The 20,298-nt window shown below is 36.2% G+C and overlaps 1 protein-coding gene across 1 annotated transcript; it reads right to left on the minus strand.

The window, feature by feature from the left end:
* Positions 1 to 12,455: 12,455 nt before the first annotated feature.
* On the minus strand, positions 12,456 to 19,890 carry LOC113750765 (metal transporter Nramp5-like). The gene is made up of 13 exons (XM_027294706.1): positions 19,762 to 19,890; positions 19,595 to 19,673; positions 19,423 to 19,463; positions 19,258 to 19,336; positions 19,050 to 19,154; positions 18,202 to 18,311; positions 14,998 to 15,179; positions 14,767 to 14,836; positions 14,435 to 14,608; positions 13,686 to 13,790; positions 13,445 to 13,576; positions 13,226 to 13,321; positions 12,456 to 12,785 (listed from the first exon to the last, which is right to left on the minus strand). Exons 1-13 carry the CDS (start codon positions 19,888 to 19,890, stop codon positions 12,456 to 12,458), a joined length of 1,632 nt encoding a protein of 543 aa, XP_027150507.1.
* Positions 19,891 to 20,298: the final 408 nt, after the last annotated feature.

The raw sequence follows: 20,298 nt of genomic DNA on the forward strand, positions 1-20,298 counted from the left end.
TAAGTGAAAAGCTCAATTGAAGAGAAAACAAACTAAAAACATGGCTCGAAAAAGCAATGGAAGGGGAAAAAGTCAAGACAAAGAGGTTCAGTAGCATTGACATGTTTTAGTATTTTAGTGATAACTTGAGTTACACAAATTGGATTGAAATAATTTTTAATTTAGTTTGGAACTAAGATAATGCTCTAAAATCTTATGAGACAGTTCTCATGTTTTCATAGTCAAAAGTCCAAATTACTGAAATGTAGTTGCACTGCGATACTCTTACATTAAGGTCTCAGTATTTTACGCATATCTGAGTATCCAGACTTCCAAATGACATGATTCTTGTAGCATTGGAAAGCTAATTCAACGATCTACAACTTATATGTTTTGAGTAGGAGCTAATTCAGCTTTGTTTATAGTATTTTTGAGCATCAAAAGTGATCCACGCACGGATACTTACCTATCTGTAGACGGATCTCATGTCCAGCGCTGGACATTACAAGGGACCTCATGCCGGACTTCTTCAGATTCTTTGTGCTTTAAGCATGGCCTAATGACCGGTGCCGGACATTGGGCCGATCATCATTGAAAAAATGTGCGAAAACGTGACTCTAATAAAGCCTCTTCCTACCTTGTTTAGAATATATATTCAAGAAACTATAAATTGGGGTTCCTTAGATCGTTTTTAGGAGAAAAACATTAGGTTAGTGTTAGTTCATCCTTTTTACATCTTCCTTTCTTAAGAGATTAAGAAGATGGGGTGGAAGAATCAAAGAGAAAGAGCAAGACAGAGATTGAAGCAAGAAAAATAGAGAAGTTTTCTTTACTATTATCTTCTTATTTGTATATTTTCTCTAAATTCTTGGTTTTAATTACGAATATGTTGAACTAAATTATTTCTAAGGTTAGAGTTTTGTGAAGGAGTTTTGATTTTTTTATCTTAGTTAAGTCATTAATTTTTGCCTTGATTTATCTATCTTGATTTAATTACATGTCTGTGATTGGCCACTATAGACATGCTCTTAGGGTTTGTATTGAATTGAGAAAAGATATAAAACCCTGTACTAAATAGATAAACATACTTAGACTAATCACGAGAGTAGGTTAGGATTTGTATGATGCACTTATATCATTAAAATTCTTAAAGGATTTAATTGAATACTTGCAATCTTGAAAGAGACATAGGATTTAATTAAGCACATTTTAGATATATCAAGAGATAATCTAAAATACAATTGTATCATGCGTTCATTATTTGTTAAGGAATTAACTAAATGATTAAGTCAAACTCTAGATCAAAATCTAAAACCCTAGTTTTTGTCTCTTTTCTCACATTTATTTATTAGACTTGATAATCTACTATCTTTTTTAACTAGTTAAAAATGAATCCTTTGAATTTTATTACTTTTCCATAATAATTAAAGTAGTGAAAATTAACTTGTCCCTGTGAGTTCGATCCTGGAATACTCCAAGTAATTTATTACTACGATCGACCCTGTGCGCTTGTAAGAAATCATTGATCAAGTTTTTGGCACTGTTGCCGGGGACAACACTTAATTTTTCTACTTTAGTTATTTTTGTTTTCTTTCATTTATTTTGCTGTTTTCTAGTCCTTTACTTTTAGTTTTTATTTTTTCTTACTTAGGTGCTTAGTGTATAACCTGAACTCAAAAAGATGACTTGGATTTTGACCTAGAAATAAAAAAAAATTGCAAAGTATTTGAGGAACAAACTTACTTACAAAAACAAGCTTTGCAACTATATTCACCAGGATTCCATATTGCTTTGGAAATAGTTGAATCGGGTAGTCCAAACGAATCCTAGATGGCAGAAGAGAATAGGAATAATGGCAATAATCAACAACAAGTAGTTCATTTATTTACTAGTTTATTGGAATTAGGTTTTTAGTGATTGTGTTATTTAGGAGTATCTACAAGAACTCGTTATTTCCCCTATCACCGGATATTTGTACAAATATAGAAGGTCTGAAAACTACAATCCAAAAGCATAATGGGAGCTTGATGAGATTTTTGGTAATCATCACGTCATGTTATTTTTCTTTAGTGTTGATTTTTTTTTCGCATTTGGTAAACATGCTTCTTTGATAGTTGTTATTGTAGTTGTTTTCCTTCAATTTATGCATGCTGATTATTCCCTCCAACTATCAACAAGGTACATATTTTGTTAAAAATGCAAATTAAATTGCTCAAACTAATCAGAAATTTAAGAATTTGATTTGACATTACCGCCTTCACCTTTGGATTTGGTCAGGACAAGATTTAACTAAGGAATGCATGTCAATTAACTAAACAAGCCAGCTTAGCTAGTGCAAATTTGAAGAAAATTGATGAAAAAAAAAACTACAATTTCTAATTATCAACCTTGATGGTTTACATTCTCATCAACAATAATTAGAAATCAACAGCTTCTTATAAAACATCAATTCTCTCATAGCATTTAACATGATATCAGATGCTGATTATAATCTTAAAGTAGTTTTTTTTTTTGTGCATGTATTAGAACAAAACACAACGGTGGCGAAGGCCGATATCCGCCAAGTCCCATTTCCAGTGCCACAGTCAGGTCCTTGTGAACGATTTACTTGTAACATTCTCTGCTTCGTGGATCAATGGCCTGCTGCTCTTTCTGGCTTCTGTGAAAACCATGACAATTGCATGTGCCTCGAAGCTTGTTAATGGCGATGGCACTGCAAAATTTCCTTTCCCCAACTCGAAGAGGAGAAAGTTGTACACCTTAATTAAATGTTAAAACTTTATTTCATACTTGAAGTGTCCCGAATTATGGAGCTGAATTGATCTTGGGTTTAATGTGTAATTTTATTTGTACATGACTTATCATTAATTTCTCTATTACAACTTTGAAAACATGAAAAATAAATACTTTTCAGTTTTGTTCTCATAGGCTAGCACAAATTGCTATCAAACTTGTTATCAATGTTAAATGGGAATCAACTGACAAGTGGTACTTAGGGAATATGCACAGAAAGATAATAGCGCAGTGGTCCGGTAATTAACCTTGAACTTTTTCTAAGGCAAAATGTATAATCTTTTATTAAGATCAGAAGCAAACCTTGTATAAGAGAAAATTTTTATTATCAAGGATTATCAAAATATTAATATTGCTAACAAAAAATAATATAAAATCAAATCAAATGACTAAATCCCATTGGATAGGTAGATGCCTTAAAAGACTAGGAAAGGCCCATGATCTCATCATCTTGTAACTTCTGGGCCTCATCACCATCACACCTATAAGCTCCGACCTTAGAGCTTCAAGATCGACACGAAGCAATTAGTTACAACTTGCAAAGTGTTCTCCAGCCCAAGGCATAAAAACGAACACAAAGGCCAAAAAAAAAAGAAAGAAACCCTTATGAATATTATTGTTAGGTTGGTATTTGTGCTCGTCCTACACTAGTTTGTGCTTTAATTGTTATATTTGAAGTTCATCTTGATTAGAAACTGCTAATTCGAATTCTTTTCAATTTTGGAAAAATCACCAATTTAGTCCTCAAACTGTTTCACTAAAGTCGATTTGGTCCCTTAATGTTTTATCGCATGAATTAAGTCCTTTAACTAAAATTCTTGTGCCAATTGAGGACCTATACGGTGTCGCCACCCAAAACATATGTTATACCTAGACAACAGCAAGGCAGGGGCATTTTTGGAAACACAAAATACAATTTTCTACGGGAAGCAAGACGTCGATCATTTTGGGACCAAATCAGGAGCAAAAGAGCAGCGAGAGAATGGAGAAAGAAATTAGGGACCATTTCTCTGGTCAGCTAATTTGTCAAAAGCCAGTCATTCATCTTGAATTTCAACAATGATCTTTTTAAATATTCACACTCCTTAAAATGTAAAGCATCGTATTCACAGATTAAGAGGAGGGGGGAAACGTTTCCTCGACAAAAGTCAAGAATGCTTATCCTTTAAAGTTTACTTCTGCAACTCTAGTTCAATTAGTTTTGGATTGCACATTATCTGCCGAATAGTCATGTTAAAGAAAATTTTCCTAACACTGCAAGCATGGAATGTGCCTAAATCTCTGCATAGGCTATACCAACTACTATTATTAGGCAGCAAAATCGCAAAAAACCCGCAGAGTCTCAGACAAAGCTAACATTCATCCAAATCCATGCCTAAGCAATATCAAAGCTGTTGATGCAAGAACCAGTGGAGGTGTCACTACAACTGACCCTTCTTGATGTTTGCTTGCCTGAGGCAGGTATGAGTAAGCAACTGTTGAAATCCCAATGGCAATTAAAACTCAGTAGCACTAAACGAAGTCAAGGCTATTTCGTCTTTCTAGTCAAGCTTCGGCGGAGAGGAAGACAGAGGAATTCGATCGAAAGTGAAAGGCATTTCGTCAAGAAATTAAGTGCGCAAAGGACAGATGCAGCTCAGTTGAAGGAGATGAGATGAAATCGACTCAATAGTTAAGGAAAGGAAGGTAATGAATGGGCTAGGAAGCCACCTCTTCTGTGGATGCACCGAAGTATGACCCGGGACGGGAAGAGAAAGATTTTTTCTCGGGCGGGCTTTCTCTCATAAAGCTAAAGACACCCGAAGACAAGGTACAACTGTTGGGAAGAGGACATGATCAATAGAACCCGGCTGGATCCGGGCAAGGAAGGGGAAGACAACACAAAGTAATCCGACCTGGCAGTGAAGGAGAAGAAGTAGGGATAGAACAGATGGGTCAGAGAAATTTCTAGGATTAGCAAGCACGGCTTAGGTGGACGCAGAGAATCCGGCGCTCTGGGAACTCATTTTGGAAGTCTAACTCGAAAGCCGATGAATCCGGTGCTAGTCTTTACTGCCCTCCTCCCTCCCTAGCTACTTGAATTCCAGTCAATCTCACATCAGGCAATGAAATGGGTTCTATGATCAAATCAGCCAAGCCAAGAAGAATTGTCGACGAAGAATCAGAAGCCATTCTCTAGGATCTTTCTTCTCTACCTTGCGAGCTCTGTAATATTAGGCAAATCAACAGAGAATCATGAAGAATACAAGAAATGCTTAAAAACTTCAAAACAAACACTTTTGCTAACTAGAGAAATGGTCCCTAATTTCTTCATCCATTCTCTCGCTGCTCTTTTGCTCCTAATTTAATCCCAAAATGATCGATGTCTTGTTCCCCCGTAGAAAATTGTATTTTGTGTTTCCAAAAATGCCCCTGTTTTGCCGTTGGTCTGGGTATAAAAACATATGTTTTGGGTGGTGACACCGTATAGGTCCTCAATTGGCACAAGAATTTTAGTTAAAGGACTTAATTCGTGGGATAAAACATTAAGGGACCAATTCGGCTTCAGTGAAGTAGTTTGAGGACTAAATTGGCGGTTTTCCCTTCAATTTTTGTAGGTAAAATACCTGATCAAGTAGGAAATGGACTGAAAACGCGGCAAAATGGGGAAAGACCAGAGGAAGTCTGGTGCCGGACATGCCACCAGTCTTAGCGCTGAACATTGTGTTATGACCTGAATTCAAGGGAAGCTGTTAAACTAACTACCAGAAAGAGTCAGCAGAGGAGGTAGCATGAGAAATGGGAGCACAGGAGAGGAATCACGTGACCAAGCCTGGTCCTAACAGAATGAAGAGTTTTGGCGGGAAAGTTAGTTAATTGCTAGCAATCTGGTATTTGAGTGAACACTAGGATTTGTATAAGTATTACATCTGCGATTGTAAGAAGTATCAGATTCATTGTTGCACAATTCTCTTCTCAATAATATCTCATTCTCTCTCATTATCTTTTCCCTCCTCCCTCTGAAATTCTTCTCCTTTCTCCCTCCTAATTTCTCTTCTTCTATCTTCTCTACTGATATAATTCAGTTTCTCGACTTCAATCCTCAACAGTGGTATCAGAGCTTGCGGTCCTCGGATTGCAAGTTCATTCCACAATCCGTAATGGCAGAAGGTACACGCATGAAAAGCTTCGAAGAGCAGCTCAGGAAACAGGATGCCAGGATTCAAGCGGTTCTCGATTCCATGATAGCAGACAAGCAGGTCATGAAGGAAAAGCTGGAAGTTAATCAAAGGGAGATGCGGTCCTTACTGGAAGCAAATAGCGCAGAGCTGAAGAACTTTGTGAGTAGCCAGATCAGCTCGATTTTGAGAAGTTTGCAGGGGGACAAAGGCATTTTGGGAAATCCTAATGGTTCTGCAGAAAGGACTCCTAACAATCGAAATGCTGGAAATTCGAATTTCAGGCAGGGTGAATTTGGCAATTCCTCTAGAGGAGAGGGGCAACACTGGCCTATGGGGGTCCCCAGGTTGGATTTCCCCAGATTTGATGGCCACAGTCCTAAGGAGTGGGTCAGGAAGTGTGAGAAATTTTTCCAACTATTTCGCACTACTGAGGAGCAGTAGATGGACCTTGTGGAACTGCACTTAGAAGGAAAGGCGGATCTGTGGTATCAGAATTTCAAAAAAGATAGGGGAATAGTCCAATGGAAGGATTTTGGATCAGAAGTATGTAGGAGGTTCAGCACAGTGGGAGAGGCTAATGCAGTGGAAGAGTTTAGCAAACTCAATCAAACCTCCACTGTTTTGGCTTATCAGGAGAGGTTTGAGGAGTTGAGGTCTATTGTAATGATCCAGATGCCAGAACTGACTGAATCCTACTACATTGCTAGTTTCTTAAGTGGACTGAAGGGGGAAATCAAATCTGCCGTGAAGATGCACAGGCCAGACAGTCTACAGTCTGCCTTTGAGATGGCCAGATGGCAGGAACATCACTTGGATCTGGTTCAAAAGTCCAGTAGGCCTATACTCAGAAATACCTTGCACTCAACCTCATTTGGAAGTAACAAGGGAGGAAATGGAGCTCAGGATCCGGGAGCAAGACAAGCTGGAACATCACCAACAGAATTCAGCAGGAAGTCTAATTCACAGCAAGTTTTCAAGAAAATCTCCCCTACTGAATTCCAGTACAGGAAGGATCACAACCTATGTTTCAGGTGTGGAGAAAGATTTAGTCCGGGTCACAATTGCAAAAGCAAGGGGATCCACATGATGATAGTAGGGGAGGAGGAGAAGGGTGAGGAAAATTACACAGCAGAAGAGGAGGAGGTTATTGAATACATGGGAACTCAGCAAGAGCATGAGGTGATGCTAACCTTGCATGCACTGTCAGGGGAATTATCCTCAAGCATTATCAAAATGCAAGGGGAATATATGAACCAGCACTTGACAATCCTGCTAGATGGGGGAAGTACTAATTGCTTTATCAGGAGGAGTGTGGCTCAGCAATTTCCAGAAATGGTACAGAACCACAGGCCCTTCAAGGTCAAGATAGCTGATGGCAAGGAGTTGACATGTGACCAGTGGATTCCAGGGATGCAGTGGAGCATGCAGGGCCACAGATTTGCACACGATGTGTTTGTATTGGACCTGGAGCCTTATGACTTGATCCTTGGAGTTGACTGGATGAAGTCCTATAGTCCTATTACTTTTGATTTCAAGAAGCTGAAACTGTCTTTTGAAAAAGGGGGGGGAGCAAGTGGTGCTAAAAGGAGACTCCAACAATGCAAACGTAAGGATGCAGCAAGGACCCTCAGCTCACAAGTATGTCAGACACAAGATCAGGAAGGCATTGCAGCAAGCATGTATGGTGAAGATTCACAACTCACAGGTAATTTCTGAACCAGATTCTCTTACTAAGTTGTTGGCTAAGTATGATGATGTCTTTGCAGAACCAAACACCCTTCCCCCAAATAGATGCCATGATCACCAAATTTCCCTCAAACCAGATGCCCAACCTTTCAAAATTCCTCCCTACAGATACCCTCATGTACAAAAAAATGAGATTGACAGACAGGTGAAAGATATGTTGAACTCTGGCCTTATACAAGTTAGCCATAGCCCCTTTGCATCACCTGCTCTTTTAGTAAAAAAGAAAGATGGGAGCTGGAGGCTTTGTATTGACTATAGGCAACTGAACAACCTCACTATTAAAGATAAATTTCCTATACCTATTATAGATGATTTACTGGATGAACTACATGGAGCCAAGATTTTTTCTAAAATTGATCTGAGATCGGGCTATCACCAAATCAGGATGAATCCTGATGACATCCATAAAACTGCTTTTAGGACTCATTCTGGTCTATATGAATTCCTTGTCATGCCATTTGGTCTAACAAACGCCCCAGCCACCTTTCAAGCACTAATGAACTCTGTCTTTGAACCTTATATCAGGAAATTTGTTCTTGTGTTCTTTGATGACATTTTAATCTATAGTCCAGACTACAAGAGTCACCTACACCACTTATCCATAGTTTTGGAAACCCTGAGACAACACTCTCTGTTTGCAAAGATATCTAAGTGCTCTTTTGGTCAAGACCAAGTAGAGTATCTGGGACATATAATTACTAGTGCAGGGGTGAAAACTGATCCATCCAAGGTGGAGGCTATGCTGTGCTGGCCAACGCCCTCCTGTGTAAAGGCTCTCAGAGGATTCTTGGGCTTGACAGGTTACTATAGGAGGTTTGTTAAGGGGTATGGGGAGATTGCTAAGCCTCTTACTGAACTGCTGAAAAGGGATCAATTTGCATGGAGTACTGCTGCAAAAACTGCATTCCAACAATTGAAGCTGGCAATGAGTGCAGCACCAGTGTTGGCATTACCTGACTTCTCAAAACCATTCTTGCTGGAAACTGATGCCAGTCAGATAGCCATTGGTGCTGTTCTAATGCAACAGGGGAGGCCAATAGCTTACTACAGCCAAGTACTGGGACAGAATAATCAAGCCAGGTCTACCTATGAGAAGGAACTCTTATCACTCATCACTGCAGTTCACAAGTGGAAGCATTACTTGATGGGACACCATTTCATTATCAAAACTGATCATGAGAGTCTCAAATACTTGTTGGATCAGAAAATTAACACCTCTCTCCAACAAAAATGGCTGGTTAAACTTATGGGAATGGATTATGAGATTCAATACAAAAAAGGGAAGGAAAATATAGTTGCTGATGCCTTGTCAAGGAGGGGTGTTTTGGAGAATACAGCAGAAACGTCTGTGCATACTATCACTGCCATCAAGCCTCAGTGGTTAACCATGGTAGCTGATAGCTACAACGGTGATGAGATGGCCAAGGAGGTTCTGCTGAAGTTAGCTATGGGAGCTGATACATTACCAGATTACTCTTATAACCAGGGAATTCTAAGATTCAAAGGAAGGGTGTGGATAGGAGCAGATTCTGAATTAAGACAAAGGCTGGTTTCCTGTTTTCATGATTCTAGTCTTGGGGGACACTCTGGGAATCATGGTACTTATCAGAGGATTAAGAGTTATCTATACTGGCCTGGAATGAAGAAGGAAGTAGAGCAATATGTACAGAGCTGTGAGATCTGCAAGAGGAGCAAAAATGAAAATTGCCCCTATCCAGGTTTGCTGCAGCCACTGGCCATACCTGACCAAGCTTGGCAACAAATTTCTATGGATTTCATAGAGGGATTACCCAAGTCCTTTGGTTGTAATGTGATCTACGTGGTGGTGGACAGATTCACTAAATACGCCCATTTTATTCCAATGACCTCTCACTATACTGCTAAAAGTGTCGCAGAGGCATTCTTTGATCAGATTTTTAGGTTGCATGGCCTACCAACACACATTGTCTCTGATAGGGACAAGGCTTTTACTAGGTTGTTTTGGCAAGAACTCTTCAAAATGCTAGGCACAGAATTAAATCTGTCATCGGCGTATCACCCTCAGTCTGATGGGCAGACTGAGAGGGTGAATAGGTGTGTGGAAAATTACCTAAGAAGTATGTGTATGTATCAACCAGGGAAATGGAGGAAATGGCTACCTGCTGCAGAGTGGTGGTACAACACTAACCACCATAATAGCTTACAAATGTCTCCCTTTCAGGCCTTGTATGGTTACAAGCCTACTCAGATGAACCTGAGGCCTGATGGCACACTAGTAGCTGCTGTGGAGGATTGGGCACAAGAACGAGTGGGCTGGAACTCCTTGCTCAAGGAGAATCTGTTGAAGGCTCAGAACAGGATGAAACAAATGGCAGATAAAGGGAGGAGTGACAGGGAATTTGAAGTAGGAGAATGGGCTTATTTGAAGCTTCAGCCTTATAGACAAACTTCTGTAGCTGTAAGAAGGAACATCAAACTGGCGGCTAAGTACTACGGGCCATATCAAGTAGAGCAAAAGTTGGGGACTGTAGCTTACAGGTTGAAGTTACCAGCAGGATCAACCATACATCCTGTTTTCCATGTCTCCTTACTCAAGAAGTCACCTAAGGGGGCTCCTCTCAGCACTGCCTTGCCTACCCTGAATGATGATGGAGAGTTTGGTGTTGCTCCCTCAGCAGTTATAGACCAGAGGACAATCCTTAGAAAAGGACAAGAGGTCGAACAGGTGTTGGTGCAGTGGGAAAACATGGAACCTGAGGAAGCCACCTGGGAAGATTGGACATTCATTCATGCTCAATTCCCTACTTTCCAATTTAATCAATCCTAGAGACTAGGATTATTTTTAGGGGGAGGCATTGTTATGACCTGAATTCAAGGGAAGCTGTTAAACTAACTACCAGAAAGAGTCAGCAGAGGAGGTAGCATGAGAAATGGGAGCACAGGAGAGGAATCACGTGACCAAGCCTGGTCCTAACAGAATGAAGAGTTTTGGCGGGAAAGTTAGTTAATTGCTAGCAATCTGGTATTTGAGTGAACACTAGGATTTGTATAAGTATTACATCTGCGATTGTAAGAAGTATCAGATTCATTGTTGCACAATTCTCTTCTCAATAATATCTCATTCTCTCTCATTATCTTTTCCCTCCTCCCTCTGAAATTCTTCTCCTTTCTCCCTCCTAATTTCTCTTCTTCTATCTTCTCTACTGATATAATTCAGTTTCTCGACTTCAATCCTCAACACATTGTTGGGTCAATAATTAAAATTGTTTCAAAACATGTTCGGGCCCAAACTTGGGGCTAGATTTCGGGCCGGACATTGCGCTGGACATTGGCGAAAACCTATTCGAATTCGACTTTTGACAATTTTTCAAGACTTAATCCTATTGCATAGTTTAGAGCACTATAAATAGGGGGTTGTTTAGAACGTTTTTAGGAGAGAAAAAAATATTAGGAAAACTTTAGTTCATATTTTTTATATTTTCTTCTGGATCAAGATCAAGATGAGGAAGATAATGAGCAATCAACAGCTAAAATTGAGAAGTTTTATTTTTATCCTCACTCTTGTATTTATTTCTTGAATTCTTAGTTTTATTCATGATTATTTTGAACTAATTTAATTCTAGGGTTAGGGTTTTATGAAGGAGATTGGTTAATTATTTCAATTAAATTCTTTATAGACAAGCTTCTAGGGTTTGTATGAATTGAGAGGATTATATAACCGGACACTAGATACATAAATATACTAAACCTAAATACAAGAGTAAATTAGTATTTGTATGATGTAATTAAAATCACTTAAAATTCTAAAGGGTTCAATTGAATAGTTGTGATCTCATGAGGCAAAAAATCTAATTAGATACAATTTAGATGTATTGATAGATAATATAAAGTGCTTCTATATGATATGTTGTTGGAAAATATCTGGCTAATTAATTCTAACTCTGCAAAAAAATCCTACAAGCCCTAGTTTCTTGCCAATTGTTTCTCCAGTCTCTTTTCTTTGACTTGATTGTTTAATTTATTTCTTAGATAATGATAAACCAATCTTCTAAATTCAAGTTCCATTGTTTTCTAGAAAAATTAAAGTAAAAAATTAACTCATTTCTGTGGATTCGACCTCTAGAATACTCTAGATGATTTTATAATTACGATTAGCTTGTACACTTGAAAAAATTATAAATAAATTGTACCCTATAAAAATAAACAAAAGAAAAGAAAAAACATCGTGAATTTTGATGCAAAACTTTTCTCCTATTAGGTTTTTATACAATTTGGGATTCTTTGGTAGGATTGACTGAGTCGGTGCAAAATAGCATCTTAGATTTGAGAAAGCATCCATTTGCAACCAAAACAAGATTTCCTTCTCTTTGTTGTATTTATTAACGTGTTTTTAATGTATTTATCGCCACTAGTGAGACTAAATGTAATTATTTTATTTGTGAAAAAAAATATGCATTTGGTGTAAACTAGCAACAAGGACCTTTCGTCCTTGTATCAATTATCAATCATTCTCAAAGAATTTAGATTCCTAAGCATTAATGGAAAGTGAATAGGTAAACAATAGATTTCTATTGAACTTTCGGACAAGAAATTTACATCTTTGCTTCGATGGACATAATACCCTTGAGGATGTAGTCCTAATGCCTAACGCTAATATTAAGATTCTTGATAACACCACTTCTTGAGAATGCCAAGAGTTCTCTTGCCATGATTTTAACATCGTGCCATTGTTCATTTGCTCCATAAAGATATCTATTGTCCTAATCGAAGTTCAGTTGAAATTTAAGTGGGCACATTTTACTCAGGAAGTGGAATGTCCGCTAAATCCTCCCTATGTGGAATATGATCTCCATGATCTCGATTAAGATTCCCATCCTCCATATGAATTTGGGTATTTGGATCATGCTTTGCTGACTGTTCGAATGTGTCAACCGTGTCTTTGCGAAACATAAGATAGATCACAGCAAGAATGTAGACTGCCATCAAGGGAAATACTAGGATTCCAATGAGTACATTGCCTACTTTTGGTAAGCTGTTATGGATTAGCCATCCAACAAAACCTGTGCTGAGGTAGTAAATATTGATGCCAATGATTCCTAACCCCAAAATCCAGGAAATCACGATTATCTGCAGCAAATATTGAAATTTTAGCCAAACCAATTCTTGGTCAAGATGAATTTATATTAGAAGTTATAATGTAGAGTGTAATTTAGAGGGGAATGTCAATGAATAATATAAATGTCGTTGCCTATTAGGGAATATGAAGGTGATTTAATTAGGATTACACCTAAAATTCTTCTATTTGGTGCATCAAGAGGTACAACGATAAAAAAAAAAAAAAAAAATAGGCCTATTATCTCTTCACAATAAGATAAATATTTTTCATCAAAGTGCATGCAATTCAAAGTGTCCTACTAACTTCCAATTTATATGTGCTTATATCGTAAGGCAGCACATTAGAAATATAAAAATAAGACATACATCTATACCATCAATTTTCTAGATCCAATTATTTTGTCAATAATTAGTGGTTTCAATATAAAAAGCCAAAAAGTGCAACTGCTCACATATATGGAGTTCTTGTAAGGGCCCATCTTTGTGGTACTGCTGCTAAACTTAAGAAGGGGGATGAGGGCAAAAGGTAGTTCAAACGAAAGTATCATCTGCAGAGGCCAAAGAGGATAAATGATCAGGTCAATTAGAGAGCAAATGGTAGTTCAAAAGAAAGTTCTGTGAAGTTGGCTTTTTTGTTAATAAAATAAAAAAAAATTATAGAGAGTACAAACTGAAGCTATTATAATGAGCCGTCCAGCCCCGGAAGATCCACCAATTATTGAAACAATAAGACTTGGTGTGATTGCAATGCACCTGGTCATCAGATTCCTCAACCACTTCTTCATCTTTAGGTCCAAGAATCCCTATTGTTTTGAAAAAAAAAAAAAAAAAAACCCAAAAGCTCATTTTAGAAATCTTTTGATAAAAATGTCAAAATTGTTAAACCAGTAAGAAGATACAAATTTCCAATACCTGCATAATAAACTGCCCAGCATATGTGCCAGTTATTGTAGAGCTCTGTCCAGATGCTAATAATGCTATTGCATAAATTGTAGAGCTCGATCTTCCGAGAACATTCTGTTAAGGAAAATAATTTTGTTTAACCAGGGAGAGCCTATGCAGCTAGGATTTCAAGAGTAAAATGGGTAAGTTAACTATTCTTGACTTTTTTCGAGTTTTATTATGATTCTTGGAACACAATTTGAGCTTAGCAATTCTGACAGAATATCAAATAAGCTGCTTAAAAATAGAGGGTTAGAAATATTTTAACTTTAGAAACTTTTCTATCTTGTCAAAATTGTGGGAATAACCTAAAATGAAATATGAAATTATCCATTTAAAAAAATGAAATTTTTAATAAATGTCCTTTTTAAAGTAAATCTTTTGCCCTCACAGTACCTTTAAACAAGTTTATATTGCGCATGTAATGTATAAAATTAACCATTTCCTCCTAAGGTCCACGTCTCAAATTGGACAAGGGGCTCTGCATCATAATTCTTTGAATTTTTTTTTTCAATTCTTGGAGTCGAATTTAAATCCGGTCTTTTTTTCTCTCGCAAAAGAAGTTAAGATGGAAAGCAGTTGTAATAAAATATGAACAGGATTCCAATGCATTACAAGCCATCGATCAGGCAAGTTTTCAGCAATTATGACAAAGACAAGGAATTAGTCAGCATAATTTGCGTAAAACAATTGCCTAAGAAAGAATTATTTTAATTTACCTTGAGAAGGAAAGAGGCAGAGTCAAGACTAAGATCATTGCAACTTTCAATTGTTCCTTGTGAAAGGTTTCCTCCCGAGCAAACAGCTCCGGACACAGATACAATTGCAACGTTGATTAAAAAGGCCACAAACAATGCAAATCCACTTTCTATGAGAAAGAATCGACATGCATCCTGCACATTGAAGCACAAAACAAGTTGAAATTAATCACTATATATGCTAAATAATTGTTATTTTCATTTAATTAATTGTATTCTTTTCCATTCTTAATTTTTTCATTTTTTTTTACTTTAATCTTTTTGATGTGAATAATGATCTTAAATTTCCTTACGTTGATGCCCCGCACTGAGTTTGGTACTTTTCGAGAAAGCACAAGAGCTGAATGAAGGAAGAGGTTATGCCTGTCAACATTTGAAGCAACCAAGGCAAAAAAAAAAGAAGAAGAAGAAGAAGAAGAAAGGAAATGTAGGGATTAATAATGATAAAGAAAATAATTTTGAAAACAACTGGGGCTTGATATTCTTGAATATTTGATCAATGTTAGGGACGTGTTTGGACTTACGGCATTACCAGTGCACCCAATAGAGCAATGGCGTCGGCTGTGGCACTATTACCCTTGAGTTTAGGAACAAACAAGCCCTTAAGCACATCTTTTGCTGGAGGTTTTACGTAGCTTAGTTCGGCAAAAAAACATGCAGCCATGACGAATACTAGAACTGAAACCAACAATTCAAGCTTCCTCACCTATTTTTCCACCAAGAATAATGAAATTGATTAATTAATCAGACTATACAAAGGCAAAAAATTAAGAAACTCTTTTGTCTCCACAGTTATGAACCGGGATAATTCGAATTTGCACACAGATAATCCATCAAGAACGTATCAATTTGGACTCTTAACTTCTATTGAGACTGCTTAAACCCTTAAAATTTTTGTTCATTGGTCGAAATTAGTCGCGCGCCGATAGTCAACTTCAAAACAAAACCACAACAGTTCATAATATCAGTTATTTCTTTTATTATTTCTTATTAAAAGGATCGAAATAAATCTATCAAGATAATTTTTTTGTTAACATATATCTTCTTGACAGCATTTAAGGGTTGATTTAAACACTAATTGTTAATCACCATCTTCTTTGTTAGTGAAGCTTTTTCACCCTTAGTTTTGCATAGCAGCACAATTGTTGTCAAAACAAATTATCACCGAGTCACAAATCATTTTAAGGATTAATTAGATTCTTTTTTTAAATTTTTTTGTGTAAGTGGGAGATTAAGAACTAATTAGATGGTAACAAGTAAAGCTTACAAAATGTGCCACAATTTAGGAAGCTAATTACATAGCAGCCTGGCCTTAATATTGCAGTAAAATAATTGGATACAAACAAGTCGAGGGCTATAAAATAGTGATGAAACAAAAAGACGGGAAGAAAATGAAAGTTCAAAGAAAATTGGGACTGGCATGAAGATGTTCGTAGGACCCTTTTCTATCCCCCAATTAATGAATCATAACGTTGGCTGCTGTTTTTGGAAATAAAAAACTTAGACATTTTTTAATTTGATGCATTTATGAAATACCAACTTATCAAGTTGCATCAGTGCAATTTGCTATAAGATTCAGTGTCTTTCATTTAATGAGATAAAATCTTGGGTTCATCTTTGACTTCTCTGGACCAATGCTACAAAGAAAAGTATACACATATTTTGATTTCTTCATTTATCATGTATATCCTTTCATATCTTCTTTTTCCACATTAAATTCCATGCAGATTTACACAAATTTTTATCCTGACACATTGCATAAATAAATTGATTGAAATTCAAACTTTTCGATTGATGTTCCATGACCAGATTACATGAATGAAAAGAAATTAAAAAAAAAAAGAATACAGAAAAGAAGAATGGCAAATTGTTGTTCAAAGGCGTTTGAAAGTTAGGTAATTTTCTAAAAATCCTTTTATTATATAAAATTGTCTAGGGTCGTTTCTTTTAAAAGCATCATACATATTCTCTAAATATCTTATTGAATTTTAAGAGAAAAAAATGAAAGGGATTTATTTGATTGGCCAATGTTATGTGTCAAATAACTAGTTTTTCATTAAAATTGACGAGATAATGCATGGCAAATTTTGGTTCCAAGATCTAATTTGTAGACTGCATGGTCAAAAGAACTACTAAAAAATGCAACTGGAATTTCTTGTAAATTAGGTTGATGTTGTAGTCCTAAAATAAATGGGCCTCCTAACCCAAAAAAAAAAAAAAAAAAAGAGCCTCCTAGAAGTCATTCTCAAGTGCTTGTGAAGCTAATAATTTGTCCATTTCCATTTTGTCCATTTCTGTTGTATTAAATAGAATTTTGGGAGGTGTTGACCATTAAATTCTTCTTGTTGAAGAGAATATTTGGACTGTAATTAAAGCATATGTCGACAAAAATTTCAAGTGACAAAGGCATAATAAAGCAAGATTTGTATGTATAAGGTGACAAAAAGGGTAATATATAGCCATAAATGATGAGTCATTATTTGGTGTGTGTAAAGAAGAAAATCAGAATAGGGATAATAAGAATGACGCAAGAAGCACAATTTTCATGCTAGTATGATCCATATCAAGTACAAAAGTATAAACAACTAAAGGAAAGATACAAGTTCATAGGATTATGCTATGATAAGCATCTACTGAGTGAAATGATGGAAAAAAACACTTTTGGCAAAAACCAAAACAAAAAAAAAATCTCATTTTTTAGAATGAATTTTACTACTATATCCCTTCTTCAAAAGAGAAACAACACAATTTATGCCCCACTTTTGTTTAATATTCTTCCTAAGATGAGGGAACATTTGGAGGGTTACAAAACATAGGGAAGTATTTTGTAATTCTGGTATTTCCAAAGAAAAAATGGTAAACTAAGCCAGAAGTTCATAATACCTTCTTTTAAATTTCCTTATTCTCGAAGCTATTAAATTCTTCAATTTAACAAACATCTCGAATCTGGTAAAAAATTGATTCAATTATTTTACCCATGTTACTAAAATGGGGAAAAAGAAAAAAAAATCCTTTAAAATGTGAATTAATAATTTTATATATCTAGAAGAAAAAGTTTTCCAAATGGCATCTTGAATTATTTAGTAACCCACAATTTAACCTATCATATTTTAGTATAACATAGCGTGGGTAAATTACCCACAAAACGAATATAAGGTTGGTCAAGATACCTCTCGAATGTTTTCTCTCATTATTAAAAAGGACAGTTTAAAGAAGCCAGAATACCTAAACCACTAAGCAAAAAAATATGCTTCCATAAAGCATCGATGTTTCAACCTTCATGTTTCTAGGTTTAAAAATAAGTGGAGTGGTTGTAATTTTATGACTCTCGTATGAGCTTCTTTTTGCATGCTAGAACGTCACATTCAACTTGTATATATCTGTCGTATAACTTTTTCTTCTTCTTCTTTTTTTTTCCCTTTGATAAATTTGAATGTAATTGCCTTCTATCAGTTAAAAAGGTCAAAGAATGTTTGTGGATTCTTAGACGTAAAAGTATAGAATATAAAACTCATTGGAAAAGTTAAATACCAGCTGCATTTTCTCTTATCAAAAAGCTAGCCAAAAAGACTCAATCAGGCTGGTTCAAAACATATGATAGGTCCTCTTGTATATACACAAAGGACCAATTTGTAGAGTTGTGCACGCACAAAACTTTGACCATGAGAATTTGATTGATGCAACTAAAAGAAAGAGCAAACATAAATAAATAGGATCAATTGACTTACTCCATATTTTTGCAGGCCGAGAAGTAAGAGAGTGCTCATCCCAGTACAAAGAACTCCAACCCACACTGGGATGTGGAACAATATATTAAGTGCAAATGCTGTCCCAATCACTAGCACAAGACAAAATAGTTAAACACTCATATAATCTGTAATGTTTGTTCATCAGTGCCAAATATCTGCTTTGCAACTTTATATTTATCAGCATGGATGGATTCAGAATATTTATTTCAAGGAGCGAATTTCAAACACGTACAGTTTGAAATGAACATAAAATGATATAAAATTTTTATGAGGACAAAACTTACGCTCGGTATATTGTTTTTATTAAAAGAAAAGAATGTACGCATAGTAAAAAGATGATTTGGATAGCGTACTAAAAATTTTCAAAATAAAATACAAACTTTATCAAAAATTTCAAACGTCCATATGGAAAGTCTGTAATTTTCCTTCGTCACCTATTGGAACCGCTTGTGTGGGCAGCATGCAGAAGTGGAAAATGTAATCAATGCACAAAATATTTGATTTTGTACGTAACTCTATATTTATCAGTTTGGACGGACACAGAATATTTACTTTGATGAGCGAATTTCATAAATTGACAAAAGCTTTTTGTGCTAATAAAACATAGGTTCGGCTTTTGTCGTATTTATTGAAAAGAACGTGTGTGTGTGTGTGATAAAACAAAGATAATTTGGAAAACTTGCAAACAAAGTTTATTAAAAACTTGCCAAAAATTTGTAGCACTTGGGGCAGTGGGCTCTCCCTCAACACCCCTCTGCTGCTTATCAGTGTACATTAACTGCCATGCAAGCGGTCCAATATATAAAATTTTTTTCAGTAATATATACCTTCAGGAATATCAGCTGCTATGACAGCAACCTCTGCCAGCAGCCATAGGGAGTATTTCACATATTTGGGATACTCGGCCTTGCACAACTCTGATAAATGTCTTCCTGCGAAATCCGAAGTAAAAAGACAAAATCTAAGTTTTCTTTTTTTGGTTAAAAGTTAGTGTTTCCAAATATAATTGTATGAATAATATATACTTTGTCTTACCAGTGGTTACACCAAGGTTTGCGGCCAAAGATTGTATAATTAGAGCAAAGATCAATCCAATGAGGATTATCCACAATAGCTGCATTTATACAAGACATATTATATCTTTTGCACATATCTCTGAAATTGAATTTTTGAGCTAAGATTGAAAACATCTTTACTTGCCTCATATCCATGGTTTGCTCCAGCTTGTAAGTCAGTTTCCACTGTAGAACGAGACCCAGAGCTTATATGAAATTTCTAACTTTGTTTACAGGGATAGTAAAGCGAGAACCGAACACTTTTCTAAAGCACAAAAATAGCATATAAGAGAAGGGGAGTGGGGATGGTGGCTTACAATTTCCTGGGTCGAGATATGCCATTGAAACAAGAAAACCAGGTCCAACAAAGGACAAGAATTTTCTCCATCCAGGTTTCTGAACAACAAATTAAGAAAGATATTCATGTATTAGATTTAGACTTTCAAAAACCCTGATGTTAAAACTTACAACAGGTCTAATTTACCTCCTCTTGAGGGTCATGATCAAGATCAAATTTTTTACTTTCATCGATGGAGGATGGATTTTCATCTACTGCAACTATTCTTTTGCTGCCTCCAATATTTGCTTGAGATTGCAGCTCCAAGGCGTCCATTCAACTTCCTTTCTTTACAAATCGTAGTAGTAGTTTGTTTGAAGTGTTGTTTATGACTTGTGGAGGCCTTTATTTATAGTGCCTAAACAAGAGGGGTTTGAGCATTTATCTTGCATGAGAGAAGGAAGAAAATTTATAAACGATAGGTCATGTGCAAGGTGGTGGTGTTACTTGTCTTGCTATCGGTGCAGTTCAGTACGGTTGATGTATTTGTTATAGTATACAATTGTAACATGTCGTTATATCTTCTTTTTTTTTTGTCAAAAAACATGTCGTTATATCCAAACATGTGAAATATTTAATTTACGTATGTTAACTTTTATTCCAAAATATTAATATTATACATTGAACTCTAGTACAAGTGTATATTAATACAGCAACTGTACTGAAAGGACCAAATCACAACTC

This window comes from Coffea eugenioides, chromosome 10 (genome assembly GCF_003713205.1).
Source record: "Coffea eugenioides isolate CCC68of chromosome 10, Ceug_1.0, whole genome shotgun sequence".
In the NCBI taxonomy this organism is placed as follows: Eukaryota; Viridiplantae; Streptophyta; class Magnoliopsida; order Gentianales; family Rubiaceae; genus Coffea; species Coffea eugenioides.

What these genes read in the sequence shown, in the direction of transcription:
- LOC113750765 (XM_027294706.1), bottom strand. Translation starts at nt 19,890, where the DNA reads ATGGACGCCTTGGAGCTGCAATCTCAAGCAAATATTGGAGGCAGCAAA. An exon ending in ATCATGACCCTCAAGAGGAG is followed by an intron (nt 19,674 to 19,761) that starts GTAAATTAGACC and finishes TTTGTTGTTCAG; the next exon opens with AAACCTGGATGGAGAAAATT. An exon ending in GGCTCATTATAATAGCTTCA is followed by an intron (nt 13,322 to 13,444) that starts GTTTGTACTCTC and finishes TGGCCTCTGCAG; the next exon opens with ATGATACTTTCGTTTGAACT.